The sequence below is a fragment of the Colossoma macropomum genome, unplaced genomic scaffold (assembly GCF_904425465.1).
Source record: "Colossoma macropomum unplaced genomic scaffold, Colossoma_macropomum, whole genome shotgun sequence".
Classification (NCBI taxonomy): domain Eukaryota; kingdom Metazoa; phylum Chordata; class Actinopteri; order Characiformes; family Serrasalmidae; genus Colossoma; species Colossoma macropomum.
This window is the reverse complement of record NW_023494787.1, coordinates 24,071,862-24,086,509: the sequence shown is the minus strand read 5'-3', so window position 1 is coordinate 24,086,509 and position 14,648 is coordinate 24,071,862. Positions and strand designations below refer to the sequence as shown.

The following is a 14,648-nucleotide window of genomic DNA, read 5'->3' as shown; positions in this document are numbered from 1 at the left end:
AGTGATAAACCATAACTGTTGGAGCTCAGCCTGGTTTGAGCCAGAAATGTCAAAAACAAAGAGAAACACACCTACACAATAATGCTAATTTCTGTTAGTGCCCCTATGGGATTCTAATAGTATATTAACACTGATATTTGAAGCTTGTGAAAGGCATTCTATGTTTTATCTGAAGCTTGTAACAGATGTTTTAACATATATTTTACCTTGTAGCAGTTTTACATGGACTTTTTCAGTAAAGAGCTCTGGTATAGAGCTGCTGCCACTGTTTTTCATTTCTGATATCTGACTGAAATGTACTGTCAGGCTACCACTAATACTCACAGTCAGTGATGCATCTAATACTTCCAGAAGGCCTAGAGTAATTACAGACATTTATTTATTTATACTGAAATCATGAGGTCTTCTCCGAAGGCCTTCTCTGAAAGCTCTGCAGGCTCCTCATTAGTGTATATTATTATACATGTGCCTCAAGCAGATTATAAAATTGGACAAAAGTGCATAGCTAAAAGCATGAGTAGCAGCCATCTTGAAACCTCTCTGTTTCTTTACCTGTACCTTACCCTAAGAACAGGGTTGTCCAAGCGTATCCACAAAGGGCCGATGTGGCCCTTTCATCACAAACGAGCAGGAGCTCATCTGATTCTACTTGTTTAATTAATTAGTAAGTCTTCAAATGACTGATCAGGTGAGCTCCTGCATTGTTGGAATGAAAACCTACATCCACACCAGCCCTTTGTAGATAAGATTGGACACCTCTGCCCTAGAAATACTGCAGAGTTATTTGGCTACTACGGTTTGCTTTACAACCCTTTGAAACGGTAAACAAATGAAATGATATGCCATGATGGGTCAAAAATTAAGTTAACTATACAATTATTCACAGTCAACTCTCCCTATGAGATGCAAGCTTGTATGCACAGGCTTTGTAGTATCTGTCTACGGGATATTGGCATGCAAGGTTTTCACATGTAACATATCCCATTTTACCTTTCTGTCTTTTTGTACAGTAATGTATTTGAGCAGCTTCTGCTAGGTGTGTGATGTTGCTCTCATATGTGATGCTGCAGGTTGGAAGCATGGTGGCTTTTCAGTGCCAGCCAGGCCACTTGCTGCAGGGCTCTACCACTCGACTGTGCCAGGCTGACCTCACCTGGAGCGGAACCCAGCCAGAGTGCATCCGTAAGTTCCACTGATACCCAGTTGCACGGGTGTCTAAAGATTACCTCCTTTTTTAATCATTTGCATTTGAACAACCTCTGAGCCATATAATAATAGGCAGTAGTGAAGAGCTTGTTCATTCTTTGTGCTATATGGGTATACACAACTGTTTCTTCAGCAGCAGGGTTCTACATAAGTGATACTAATATAGCCCCCGTTAAAGAAGCGCTTGGCTGCTGGAGAGCCAGAAGCCTCATTATTTTAACTGATGAAGTATATATTCAGAGGCACTCTGAGATTGATTCATATTATTGGAAACTGAGAGGTGGATAATTTTCTGCTTTTTCTTCACAGTGGGTGTCTTGGATTCATTCTGAATTATGTAAGGAATCTGCTCTTTGAATCTAGGCTTTCAGAGTAATCTAGTTCTTACTCTGTATGTAAAATTGGGTTTAAAAACGCCTAAGGCTTAGGATGGTGTGCCATGAAATTGGACTGGAAATAAATAACTTTATTTGCATGACACACATTTTTTGCAGTCTGTAAAGTTGGTTAAGTCTAGGAATAGCTGGCTGCACCATTTTCATACTAATAGTTGTTGTGAGATGAGATTTTGGTATGTGTGGTTGCCTTGATCAGCTGTTTCATTTCATTTTAGCCACTGGATAAAACATCATGTAACCCCTCAGACTGCAGGTGACAAACATACATCATTTAGTTCTGAACAATTTGTCTTTCAGGTTCCTGCAAAGTGATACTGATTAAATAAGGCCATGAAGTACTGGTTTCCAACCTCTCCAATCTCACCATGAATGTTAATGGTACTCCTATCAAACCAGTACAAGCCACTAAAACCCTCATTCCTAATTCTTCACTTACTTTTGAGCCCATATTAAGTCACTAAGACTGCATTTCGTCATTTGCACAATTTTGCACACCTCTGCCCTCTACGCAACAACGTTGATGCCAAAGTGCTGGTAAACGGCTTCATTTTCTCCCACATTGAATACTGCAACTCCCTCTTTAATGATCTCCCTGTTAAACTGCTCAGCTGGCTTCAGTTTATTCAAAACTCAGCAGCCAGGCACACTGCACATATCACTCCCATCCTCTATCAGCTTCACTGGTTACTGATATCGTCCCATATCAAAGTACAAATGTCTCCTACTAACTTTCAAAGCCCTTCATGGTTTCGCCCCTATATACCTTAGTGGGCTACTTCATCCGTACTGTCCCTCTCGTTCCCTCAGATCTTCTGGCACTGGACTTTTTGCAGTCCCACACACAAGACTCGTCAGTGGACAGCAGGTCTTTCAGTGCTACCGCTCCCAAACTTTGGAACTCTCTCCCACAATCTCTGCGTGACTGCTCTACCCTCGCTATTTTTAAAGTTCAACTTAAAACCTTTCTCTTTACTGCTCAATATCCATCTTCCCAAGTCTTAGGTCTTTTTTTTTTGCTTCTCTTTGTAAAGCATCCTTGAAACTAAATTGAACTTCTTCTTATCATTATTGTTATTATTATTTATTTATTTTAATTTTTTTATTTTTATACATATTTTATACATTATACATTTTATACATTCACTTTACTAGAAAGGTCTACCTTTTATTTCTGCTCACTGACCACTTTATGCAGTCCACTTACCTTAACGTTCACTATGTAATTGTACACATTCATCATTCAATTCTGACCATAGAACCACTGTTGACCTGACATTATTTGGGTGGAGGACCATACTCAGTGAAATTGGTATGAGTGCATCAGCAACAGGAGCCTTGCTGGGATTTTTTACATACATCAGTGTCACTGCTAGGTTGATAGTGGTCCACCACCCAAAAATATCCGGCCAAGAATAGGTCAGAAACTGATTACTGATAAACAGCGTTGGGGTAGTTACTCGAAAAAGCAATCCATTGCAAAACAATGCATTACAAGAAAAAGTAATCACATAACTGTCATGCATTACTGTAGCGCATTACTTTGTTCCACATTACTTCTAACACGGTTGCTAAAGGGCTAAAGGACAGCAAATACAAATCAATCAACAGATACAAATACAAATGCATCAACAGATCAGCTAATCTCTGTTACCCTAATATTTTTTATTTAAAATGTTATTAATTTTGACAGCTTTGTTGTGATTAAGAATGAAAAATTGTCACTATGCTTCAGCAGTTTTTATACATCACGTGAGAACAAGAGAGAGTCGAGAAGATTTGGTGATGTGGCCAAATGGTGACGTCAGGCTGGACGCTGCCGAGATTTGAAGCCCTTGCTCAGAACACGTCTGCTCATCAGCATAAGCTCCAAAATCAACAGCATTAAAACAGCTTGGAGAGACTGGGCTGGCGAGAGGAAACAGCTGCCTCCCAATTTCACAAGACAGATTGCCATTCAGCCCAAGCATTTCAAAAGCTAATTACATTTTGCTTCATATGTCACCACCCCAGTGTACTGTCATTGTTTTGCAAAATTAGGAGATTGAGCAATGGGATAGCTATAGGGGGAAACTGAGTTTGCAGCACTTTAATTGTATAGCTGTGATTAAATGCCCTTTAGAATATTTCTGCATAATCATGCCATTCTTTGTCTCTTGGAATAATCGCAATTATTTCCGTAATTACATCCTGTAATTTTGTTTACATGGTACAGTTGGCTACTTACAAAGCAAGTGCTAGCTCTAAATCATCTTTCCCCTCTCTTATTTAACACTATTGGAAGATAGCCCATTAGAATAATAGCAGGTATATCTGAAACACTTTATTTATGTAGTTTAATGCTACACTCAATATATTTGTGTTTCATCATGTACCAAACATAGAGTTATCATTGCATAGCACATGGTGACACAGGAGTTACAGAACAGTTATTCCAATACTGGGGTATACTAATTAAATATCAGTTACAAGAATTGAAGGCTGTACTGTATGCGGTAATTAAACAAAACGGCATAGACCGTTCTTCTTAAGAAGTGTTGTTGTATCATTAATACATTCAGCACCAATTATATACTCATCGATACAAGTTGTATCAAAGCGTGTTAGATGAAAGAGTGAGTCCTGAGTGCTGAGCCAAAGCCCGATCTAGGCTACTTTTGATCAAAGTAGAATAACGTTGGAGCTTCTAGGGTGAGTGAGTGAGCATTGGCTGGTGCTTGATCTGTTGCTGCTGTGACAGGTAAAGGTGTGCTCCTTCTCAGCGCAGCCTGCCAGGACGCATCAATGTCTGCCACGCTTCGGGCCCTCCCAGCCTGCTTCTGGAGCCATGGTGATGGGGGATGTGGGCTGTGGAGAGGGAGAGAGATGGGGAGAGGGAGTTGACTGGCTCTAGGTCGATGGGCAGTGGGCTAGGCTGTCTAAAGAGTTCAAACTTTATTTTGCACTGCTTGTTTTGGGGCGCTGGGGGACGAGATGGGATTGTGCAGATGGTGTTGAAGGCAAAGAAACTCTGAATGGAACTGTGCAAGGCACATGTAGTCTCACAGGCCAGACTTTTGGCTGTCGGCAGAGCATCTGGTGGGTTTCATCGCTCAACATGGCCAAGAACCACCTACGTTAACAGGAAAGGGCCATTTAACTGACATGCAAAACAGCCAACCGTTTTTGCATGATATGTAGAGGTAGCCGGTTCTGCAACAAAAACAGACTTATCTGAAACAAAATGCTAGTGACTAGCACTAGTATGTGCTGCCAGAGGAAGTGTTGGAAAATATTTGTAGACTGTATCTTGCGCCAAAATAATTATTGTAGTGACAGAATGCAGGGCAAGCAACTCGTTGCCACTGCTGGCTAGCAAGCATTTAACTTGAGAAACAAAAGTTTGTTTCCCATCAGATTAATAAAACAATTTTGCTTACAAATGTGTGCACGTATAGGTATCCAATGAGACTGTAACTGACAAGAATCTTACAGTGGCCATCTTAGCAAACAAAAAAAAAATCTGTTTTTATATCTCCTGCTCTTTTCCTCCTCACCCTGTGTTCATTGCTCTGGTCTGTCTTTTGTCATCCTTTTTTTAATGTTTTCTTTTCTTCTTTTCTTCTTTTCCTATTGCAGCCCATAACTGTAAGCAGCCAGAGAGCCCTCCCCATGTGGATGTTGTTGGGATGGACCTGCCTGGTTATGGCTACACCCTCATCTACACCTGCCAAATTGGCTTCTTCTTGTCTGGAGGTTCAGAGCATCGAGTGTGCCGGTCTGATGGAACGTGGACAGGAAAGATGCCAGTGTGTCGAGGTACAGTACTGTTTCATAAACACACATTCCATTCAGCCCTCCTTAATGCTGAATATGTCTATGGTGAGATATTTTATTTGGACTACAAGCAAGTCTAAAAAAACTGTAGCCACTTATTGCTGAGCTTCATACAGTACTTACTCATTTTTTTGATTTATAATAAATAATATGTACATTAAATTTACATTATGTATTGCCAGTTTAAATCTGCACTTCTGATTTTTTTCAATTGTTTGGCAAAAATGCAAAGAAAGTTCTTTCTTTCTGTAAAATAAGGCTGTGTGCATAACAAAAACTTTCATCAAATTCAAAATCTCCTCTCTGACTTACAGTTGAACGTTTACAGTCTGTGCTTTTGGAAGAATTTCTCTACTTTTGATGAGCTATGAGGGGAAAAATGATTAATATAAAAACATGCTTTTGTTACCACCAGCAATAACTGCAATTTCAAAGCATGTGCAAAAATGAGAAAAGAAAAAAAGGGGGGACAGTGATTGGTTGAGGTATTTTAGATCCACCAGTTGTACAGATACCGCATATGCAGTTAGAGAGCTGAGCCCATGTGCACTGGCTGTTACACTAAACTTGTGTACATGTTTATGTGTGGCATGAGAAAGTGCTCTGATGTGGATGCTGTCTGCAGCATGCTGTGATTTCCTTCCCCCTGCAGCTCCCAGCGCTGCTATGGCACTCGGCCCGCACTGCTGTCTGGGCACACAGCTGCACACCTCAGGCTTCCTCGTAATTACCACGCACAAACAGATGTGAAAGGCAGCAACAAAAAAAAATCAGTTCACACCGTGCCGCCCTGTTCTATTCTAGGTCCATTTTTTTCACCCCCTTTTTTCCTGTGCGCTGTCCCAGGCTGGAGGAGGCCTTTGCTTTCTGTTTGTTGTAGTGCTTGATGTACTGGCAGTGTCGGCCTCCCTGCCGTCTGCAGTCTTTTGATAAATTTTCATTCTGAAAGAGGGAGAGAGGGGAGAGAAGCCGCTGCTACGAGATGCTACTGCTTGCATGGCAATAAGCGCGTGATTCTAGAAGTACTGCCAGTACTATCTGTTTATCTGCTTTTTGATATGAGAACATGAAAAATGAACGCTGTGCTAATACATTTATTTATTTACATTCTAGCTGGCTCCAAGCTATCAGAGAAGCCCATTAAGCCAGTCCCTGGGACACCAAGTCCCAAGCTAAATGGTGAGTATATAATGACAAAGAGAGATAATAATGTAAGACCTTTTTGTGCACTATTGCATTCCAAAGACTACACACGTAGGCCCTCTCAGAGTGAATGGTAAAGTAAAAGCTCAGCAGAGGAGCGTTCGGGTTGGCCAGCGCAACAGTAGCTTGGACTCTCGGTATCCATGATGTATTCTGGAAGAAGACCTCTCGAGGAAGAGGCAGCTAATAAGTAGGAGAGTGGTTCCAGTCAGTTTGACAGTAAAGCACCCCGGCAGTCAGGCCACTCACAGACTCTTTTGTAGCTGTGAGATAATCCTCCTAACATTGTGCCTGACCTTCATGAGACACAGCACACATCTAACATTGATGTGCTCTGAGAGCCAGCGCTGGAAAAAAGGAGAACGTGCTGGACATGATTTGCAAAGTTTTGATGTGCATGATGCAGCTGTTCATAAGTGCTGCTCTAATACCAAAGCCCACTTTCTCTCTTTATGAATAGAAGTAAATGAAAAAGTTATGATCCTAATTCATTCATAATTTTTCTTAGCTTGTTTATACATATTAACATTATTAGCATTATTTATTAGGGCTGAGTTTTGGTCAGTTTTATTTACTTGGGGCACATTTCCTCAAAATCCGAGACCTGCATAAATTTATTTAAACGGTTTCTAGTAGGGCTGATCTGAATATTCATTGATCATTCATTAGTTTTGTTAGTATTCGTTTCTCTATTTAGGATTCGGAAGCTTTGTCTATTTTAAGCCACAAAAATTGTATTCTAATATAGATTAGAATAAAAACACTCACCAAGCACTTTATCAGATATGCCTGTACACCTACTCATTCATGCAGTTATCTAATCAGCCAATCATGTGGCAGCAGTGCAGTGCATAAAATCATGCAGATATGGGCCAGGTGCTTCAGGTAATGTTCACATCAACCATCAGAACGGGGAAAAAATGTGATCTCAGTGATTTTGACAATTTTTTATTGGTGCCAGACAGGTTGATCTCAGTTTTTCTATAACTGCTGATCTCTCGCACAGCAATCTCTAAGAATCATGCATTAAAGAAAAAGCATCCAGTGAGCAGCAGTTCTGTAGATGGAAATGCCTTGCTGATAAGAGAGGTCAACAGAGAATGGGCAGACTGGCTCGAGCTGACAGAAAGTCTACCGTAACTCAGATAACCAATTGTGGTGAGCAGAAAAGCATGTCAGAATGCACAGCATGTTGAACCTTGAGGTGGATGGCCTACAGCAGCAGAAGACCACATTGGGTTCTACTTCTGTCATTCAAAAAACATAAAGCTGAAGCTGCAGCAGGCACACCCAAACCGGACAGCTGAAGAGTGGAAAGACATTGCCCGGTCTGATGAATCTGAGCTTCTACTTAGGCACACAGATGGTAGGGTCAGAATTTGGCACCAACAGCATGAATCCATGGACCCAACCTGCCTTGTGTCAACAGTCCAGGCTGGCGGAGGTGGTAATGGTGTGGAAAATGTTTTCTTAGCACACTTTGGGCCTGTTAATACTAATCAATCATCACTTGAATGCCAAAGCCCATTTGAGCATTGTTTCTGAGCATGTGCATTCCTTCATGCTCACAATTTACTTCTCTTCTAATGGCTGCTTCCAGTGTGATAATGCACCATCTCGCAAAGCCAAAGTCATCTCAAACTGGTTTCATGAACATGACAAAGAGTTCAGTGTTCTTCCCAGTCACTGGACCTAAATCCAGTAGAACTCCTTTGGAATGTAATAGAACAGGAGATTTGCAACATGGAAAATTCTGAAAATCTGCAGGAATTGCATGATGCAATCATGTCAACATGGAGCAGAATCTCAAATGAAGAGCTGAAAGTAAAGTGAGGCCCCACCAGTATTTGTATAGTGTTCCTAATACAGTGTTTGGTGAGTGCAGTTTAGAACACTATAAAAAGAGGGAGTGTGTGATCTGACTGGATCTCTGTAGAGTTTATCATTCATTTGCGCAGAAGTGAAAAGTACGACATGGGTTCGCATTTACAACATGGGGATCCATGTTGTAAGACTATCCATAAAGGGTCACTGTGGCTGCAAGTTTTTATTCCAAGCAACCAGGAGCACAACTGATTCTACTTGTTTAAAAAGTTGGTCTCAGCCTTCAGCAGCTGATTGTGTGTGCTCCTGCTTTATTGGAATGAAAACCTACAGCCACACCAGCCCTTAGTGAATAAGATTGGATACCCCTGATTTAAGGATGTAAGACGTTTGTGTAGCACAGCCAGTCTGGATTAAAACAGATTAAAATGTAAGTTTATTTGTTGCCTCAGACATACTACTAAAAATCTCAACAAGTAAAATTGTTTCTAAAGGTGATTTTGAGAGGATTTGAGTACTCATTTGCATAAATCAGTGTGTATTTAAAGCCTGCAAAGTGTTGTTTGGCCCAGCCTTACCGACTAACGAAATCATGCCCTCTTCCCACAAAGTTTCACTGATGGTTAAGTAATTTAACTGTGGTTTGTAGTTCTATGATGTCATGATAGAGCATACTACCTTTGTGAAAGCTGAATGAATAACGCTCTCTTGTTGTTTTTCTCTCAGTTCCAGATGATGTATTTGCCCCAAATTACATCTGGAAGGGCTCATATAACTACAAGGGAAGAAAACAACCAATGACTCTGAGTATTACAAGCTTTAATACAACCACGGGTAGAGTTAACGTCACGTTAACTAGTAGCAACATGGAGCTGCTGCTTTCAGGTTGGTTTACCTGCCCTATCACATGTACAGTTGGACATAGCTACTTCAGTTTGACTCCCGAGCAACCAAAGAAAGTTCTCTCCCACATTTCTGAGGGTCCTGAATGGTGTTACAATTGTAACAGCTAGATCAGTTTACACTACAGTCAGTCATTAACGTACCAGATAGATTGTTTAATAAGACACTAGAAGGGAAAATCAAGCTATATTCTTTGTAGCATGTTTACATTTTCATGCCAATGTGAATGTAAAGAATCCAGTTTGGTTGGTTTGCATAAAGCAGGGAATGCATGCTGTCCCCTTAATGACCCTCTTTAAATTCCTCAAAATTAAGCCTTTTCCTCCACTGTGCCCTAATATTATATGATTAAATATTAATGCTATTTGATAGAACTTTGACATATTTCTCCTTCATTAGACTTAATCTGCCTCCCCCTCCTTAATAATTTCCATCTCTGAGATGGTCTTTACATAGCTGACACTGACATGCTTCCTATTCTTTTATTAATTGCTGCCATTTCAATCGAACTTGGAACTGGCCAGCCATTGCCAGTAATTACATTGAAAGGTGGCTGATGCACCACTCCCATGTCTGAGAAATGTACTTTCCAGCTGAACATTCTAATTGAAATGCAGTCACAGCACTGAGGTGATACTGAATGCAAGAGAGTAACATTAACTGATTCTGCTTTAGGGAGGCAGTGGAATGCAATGGATTTTATTATTGCGTTCAGTGTGGGGAACACTATTAACCATATGAGTCAGTTTTCAATATGACCTTTTTTGTTGGAGTGGGTGGATAACAGAGAAGTATATTACCTGCCACAGTGTCTGCTGACAGTGTGTAGATGGCTGACTGCACTCTGTTCCTGTTTGCAGGTGTCTACAAAAGCCAGGAAGCGAGGTTGATGCTGCTCATGTACGATGTGAAAGCGTCCTCTCCCACCACGCTGACCAAGATGAAGGAGGAGCAGTGGTCACTGGATGGTTTTGTAAGATTGCTACAGAAACAAATGTCATACACTACACTGTCACTGTGGGAACAAGCACAAAACCTCTCTGAAATAGTAACTTTGCAGGAGAAGGTTTTATTCTAGGTAATTTTGGACCATTTCTAGTGGTCCATTTATCGTGAGATACTGATCCATTCATCATGTAATCGCCACTAGTGTTTTCAAATTATGTCAAAAAATGGAGAACAACAAAAATGGAGATACAAGGCTTTGTTCCAACAGCGAAGATATATCAGACTATACAATATCTGTTTGTTTGAAGTTATTTCAGACAGCAACATTACAGTAAACTGCATTGACCATACACAGTCTTGTGCAAAGGTTTAGGCACCTCTGGTCAAAAGTTTTGTTCCTGAGTGAAAATAAGTAACACATTCTCTACAGAGAACACACTTCTGCACATTTTAATGCAGAATTACTGTTTATTTACTGAATTAAAAACATAAAATGTGGTCTGTGCAATAGTTACACATTTTATATTTTATGCTTTTTTCCCAATGTGTTAAACTTTGTCATGTTTAAGTTCCCTGTAAAGGATGTGTTAACTTGTTAACTTTTGACTGTACATATTACTGAGACCCCCCCTCCTTGTATTCAGAAATTGATATTTATTTATAGTATGTTCTTTTTTGCTAGATTTTGCAGTGACTAACCAAGCGAAGAATTCGCCTAGTTTGCCATTCAGCTGAAGGTCACACTTTTCTTAGACATATCTTTTTGCTGTCTTATTCCAGGTGTCTGCAGAACCTGACGGTGCCACATATGTCTTTCAAGGCTTTATACAGGGTAAAGACTATGGCCAGTTTGGCCTACAAAGGCTGGGTAAAGTATCTCATCTTTATATTTTCTTATGTGGCATTATTCTCCTTTCATCCCTTTTAATATTTGCAATTTCCTGTCATGTTGTTATCATTTATTGTGGTCTTTTCAGTCCTAAAAACTGTTGCAGCAGCAATATTAATTTTAATAGTATGAGTGTATTCATAATTTTGCCTTTGGAATACAAAGCTGCTCGTTGGCCATTTGTAAATTCAGTGTGCACTTTCACTGCTCATTGGAGAGTTGAGAATGATCACTCTCGTCTCTGAATGTTCTCGCTGAGAGACTCTCCAGAGCAGTTAGCTGTTTTATTTGACTGCATTTCAAAACAGCAGTTAGCTGTTTTATTGACTGCGTTTCAAAATGTTTCATGTGATTTGTTTTAAGGACTGCTTTTCAAAACATTTAATGTGATTCAATTGACAAATGTTAGTATATAATGTTTTGGTGTATTTCCTTAGTCACATTACTGTCATTTGTGCTCAGAAATACTGTAAAGATTTTCAAATCATGCTTTCAGAGCAGATTTGTGAATTGCACCCTACATTCAGTACCCCAGATTAAGCTTAGTTGACATAACAGTTACACATACAGATTAAGGTGCACATTAAGAAACTTGCAAAAAAAAACATATTAAAAGCTAAATTTGTCTGTATGGCTTCAAGGCGTTTTTGCAGCTCAGGGAGCTAAAGCTCAACTCTAAACACCTTGAAGTTTCATGATAATTAGGTCAAAGCACTAGAGGAGCCAGAAGGTTTTCTCCTCTCCTGAAAAGTTGCTGTTGTATAGAGAGTTTTGCTCGTAACAGCAGCACAATATTTTATTACTCCCTCCTAGCTTAAGGTTTCATTTTGTGTTACTGAGAGTAAGGATAACCATGACTGTGTTCTTAATAGTGTTTTCTACTTTTACCTCCCACAGGTTTGAACATGTCAGAAAGTAATAACTCGTCAAATCCACCACATGGTACAAACAGTAGCTCTGTGGCCATAGCAATCCTTGTGCCTTTTTTCGCCCTGATTTTTGCAGGCTTTGGCTTTTACCTCTACAAACAGCGGTAAGTGTTCAATTTGTTGCAGTAAACACTTATTCTAAGTGAATCAAAGGCTTGAGGCTTTTATAAAATCATTCATAGAAGTGCCACTTCAACTGGAAGAAATATGTTGACTTTTTTATTGTTGGGTTTACTTTTCAGTGTATTTATTGTGTGTGATCAACCAAAGTTGTTTGCTGCAGCACATGGAACAGGTTTCAGTACATTTCTGCAGGAGCTCTTACAATAAATAAAGTGCAGTCAGAACGTAGAAGACTATATAAACACTGGATATAGCACAGATAGGCAGTTAGGCTGAACAGTGCTGTACACAGAGTATTAAGATTGTCATATAGTTTAAACTACTATATATTTATTAGGGCCAGTGGTTGATACTGATTTTAAGGAGCTAAAAATTTTAATGACCGAAAATATTGGCTAATATATTATTTTGTGTTTATATTTAGTGTTTTAATTTCATACTCAAAACAATAGTTTTGTTTTAAATAAGACTGATCTGACTGTTTAGACAGATGGGATTGTCACTTGTGAAGTGTGAATTGGTCTCAATGGTCATGTTTCAGAACATAAAAGTATAAAGAAAAATGTAAATATTATGAATAAATATCATTTGTTATACATTAACAAATGCTACTATATTTTATCTTTTGTTAAATTTAACATTAAATAATATATAGCCCAAAATAGTTTATTATTTATATAATAATATATTATTTATATTTATATTACAGTCTTAGTCCAACTTTTCGAAACAAATGATGGTGAGGTTCTTCTAAAACTTATTCAGAATCAACCCCTAAAGTCAACTTTAGTATTGAAAAACAAATTTATTATTAATGAAAACAGAATAATGATAGCATTTCGATCTGCCCTCAGGGATGTTTGAATTTTGGAACCAGTGAATATCAACAAACAAATAATACCCAGTTACGCCGTCATGGAAAGATCAATTAGATCCTCAACTGGCAGCAAACAGATTTTATTAAAACATGTAGAGAAATTACTGTTTTATTCTGTTTGAATTGTTGATAATCAGTCAATAATTATAAGGTTCAGTTTCCAGTTACCACAGATGGAGGCACTGCACTCAGCTGGTCTTGAGAACAATTAGTATGTCCACCTCACCCCAAGAGTCAAAATGATATCAAGACACTATTATTGACTAACAGATATGGTCTAAATACAGTAGTTATGCAATAGCCAAGAAGAAAGTTATACTCGCTCTGTGTTTGTGCTCTGATTAAATAAAAGCTTTTTTTATTAGCCAATATACACAACCTGTTTACTTCCAGCATTTGTAAAGGTAAATTGGACGTGATTAATAAATGGCCCTGATGGATGGGTTGGAGAGTATAACAATGGAAAGCAAAACCAATCATTTCTTTTAGTGAAAGTTTACCATCATCATTATTGTGAATTGTTTATCATTATTGTGAACTTGTCTCACTAACAAAGGTTACATTGAAACTCTCTAATGCTGCCTAGAGAAACGGTTTCTCTGAAAGCCTGTTATTGCTGATTACTAACGCCCTTGTCTGCATCGTCTGTCTTGTTTTAAAAGGACTACACCTAAAACCCAGTACACAGGCTGCTCGGTCCATGAGAACAACAACGGGCAGGCTGCCTTCGAGAACCCCATGTACAACACCAATGCAAAGTCAGTGGAGGGCAAAGCCGTCCGATTCGACCCCAACTTGAACACAGTCTGCACAATGGTATAATGAGGACCGCTGGACGCAAGAACAAAAGTTGGGTTTTTGTTTTCTTGTTTTCACTGTTTTTTTTAAGAAAAAGAAAAAAAATGAGTGGATATAACGGCGTCCGAGGCAGGGACGGATTTCTCTGAGACTGCTAGAGAACATCCAGCGGATGCACTGTCGCCCTTCCTCTGATATTTAAAGCACACTCTTCAGGAACCGTGATTTGACCATGTGCGTCTACAGAGGACATGGAATACAACAATGACATCAAAGGGTTTTTCTGGGGAATCTGCCTCTAAAAACCTAAAATCTTCGATCTTCACAGCCAGAAGCGTGGAGAGTTCTTCTGCTATTCTATTTGCACTCTGTGAGTGCTTCTTCACGCTCAACTGGGTCTTTTTTTTAAGGAAAAGGGATCTGTAAATCTAATTGCATATATACGAGGAGCATTCACCACCTATATTTTTGTGCTATGTACCACATGGGAGAGGTCAGGGCAGAGAGAGATTCTATTAAGAGTTTATGAAGAAAATCTAAAAAGTGTGCTGTTTATATTGACGATAAACAAATGAATATTTGTGGTTTCATTCTTTGGTGATAAATAACGTTTTGTTCTCCACTGTTTAATGGCCATGCCCCTTAGCTTTTAGTTCTCAGTGTGTACAGTCATATCTTTGTTTGGACATTGAGGCAGTCTATGACATGTGATGCGTTCCAGCGAGAGAGCAAATGTG

At 39.4% G+C, this 14,648-nt stretch overlaps 1 protein-coding gene across 1 annotated transcript in view; it reads left to right on the top strand.

The window, feature by feature from the left end:
- Window positions 1-13,956, top strand: part of csmd3b (CUB and Sushi multiple domains 3b) — a 554,192-nt gene extending 540,236 nt beyond the window's left edge. Inside the window, exons 63-70 of the mRNA XM_036566609.1 lie at window positions 1,071-1,182; window positions 5,220-5,399; window positions 6,531-6,596; window positions 9,171-9,329; window positions 10,208-10,320; window positions 11,076-11,163; window positions 12,082-12,217; window positions 13,776-13,956. Coding sequence (XP_036422502.1) covers window positions 1,071-1,182; window positions 5,220-5,399; window positions 6,531-6,596; window positions 9,171-9,329; window positions 10,208-10,320; window positions 11,076-11,163; window positions 12,082-12,217; window positions 13,776-13,935 — 1,014 coding nt within the window. The 3' untranslated portion in view covers window positions 13,936-13,956. The remainder of the gene's footprint in view (window positions 1-1,070; window positions 1,183-5,219; window positions 5,400-6,530; window positions 6,597-9,170; window positions 9,330-10,207; window positions 10,321-11,075; window positions 11,164-12,081; window positions 12,218-13,775) is intronic.
- The last annotated feature ends 692 nt before the right edge of the window (window positions 13,957-14,648 follow it).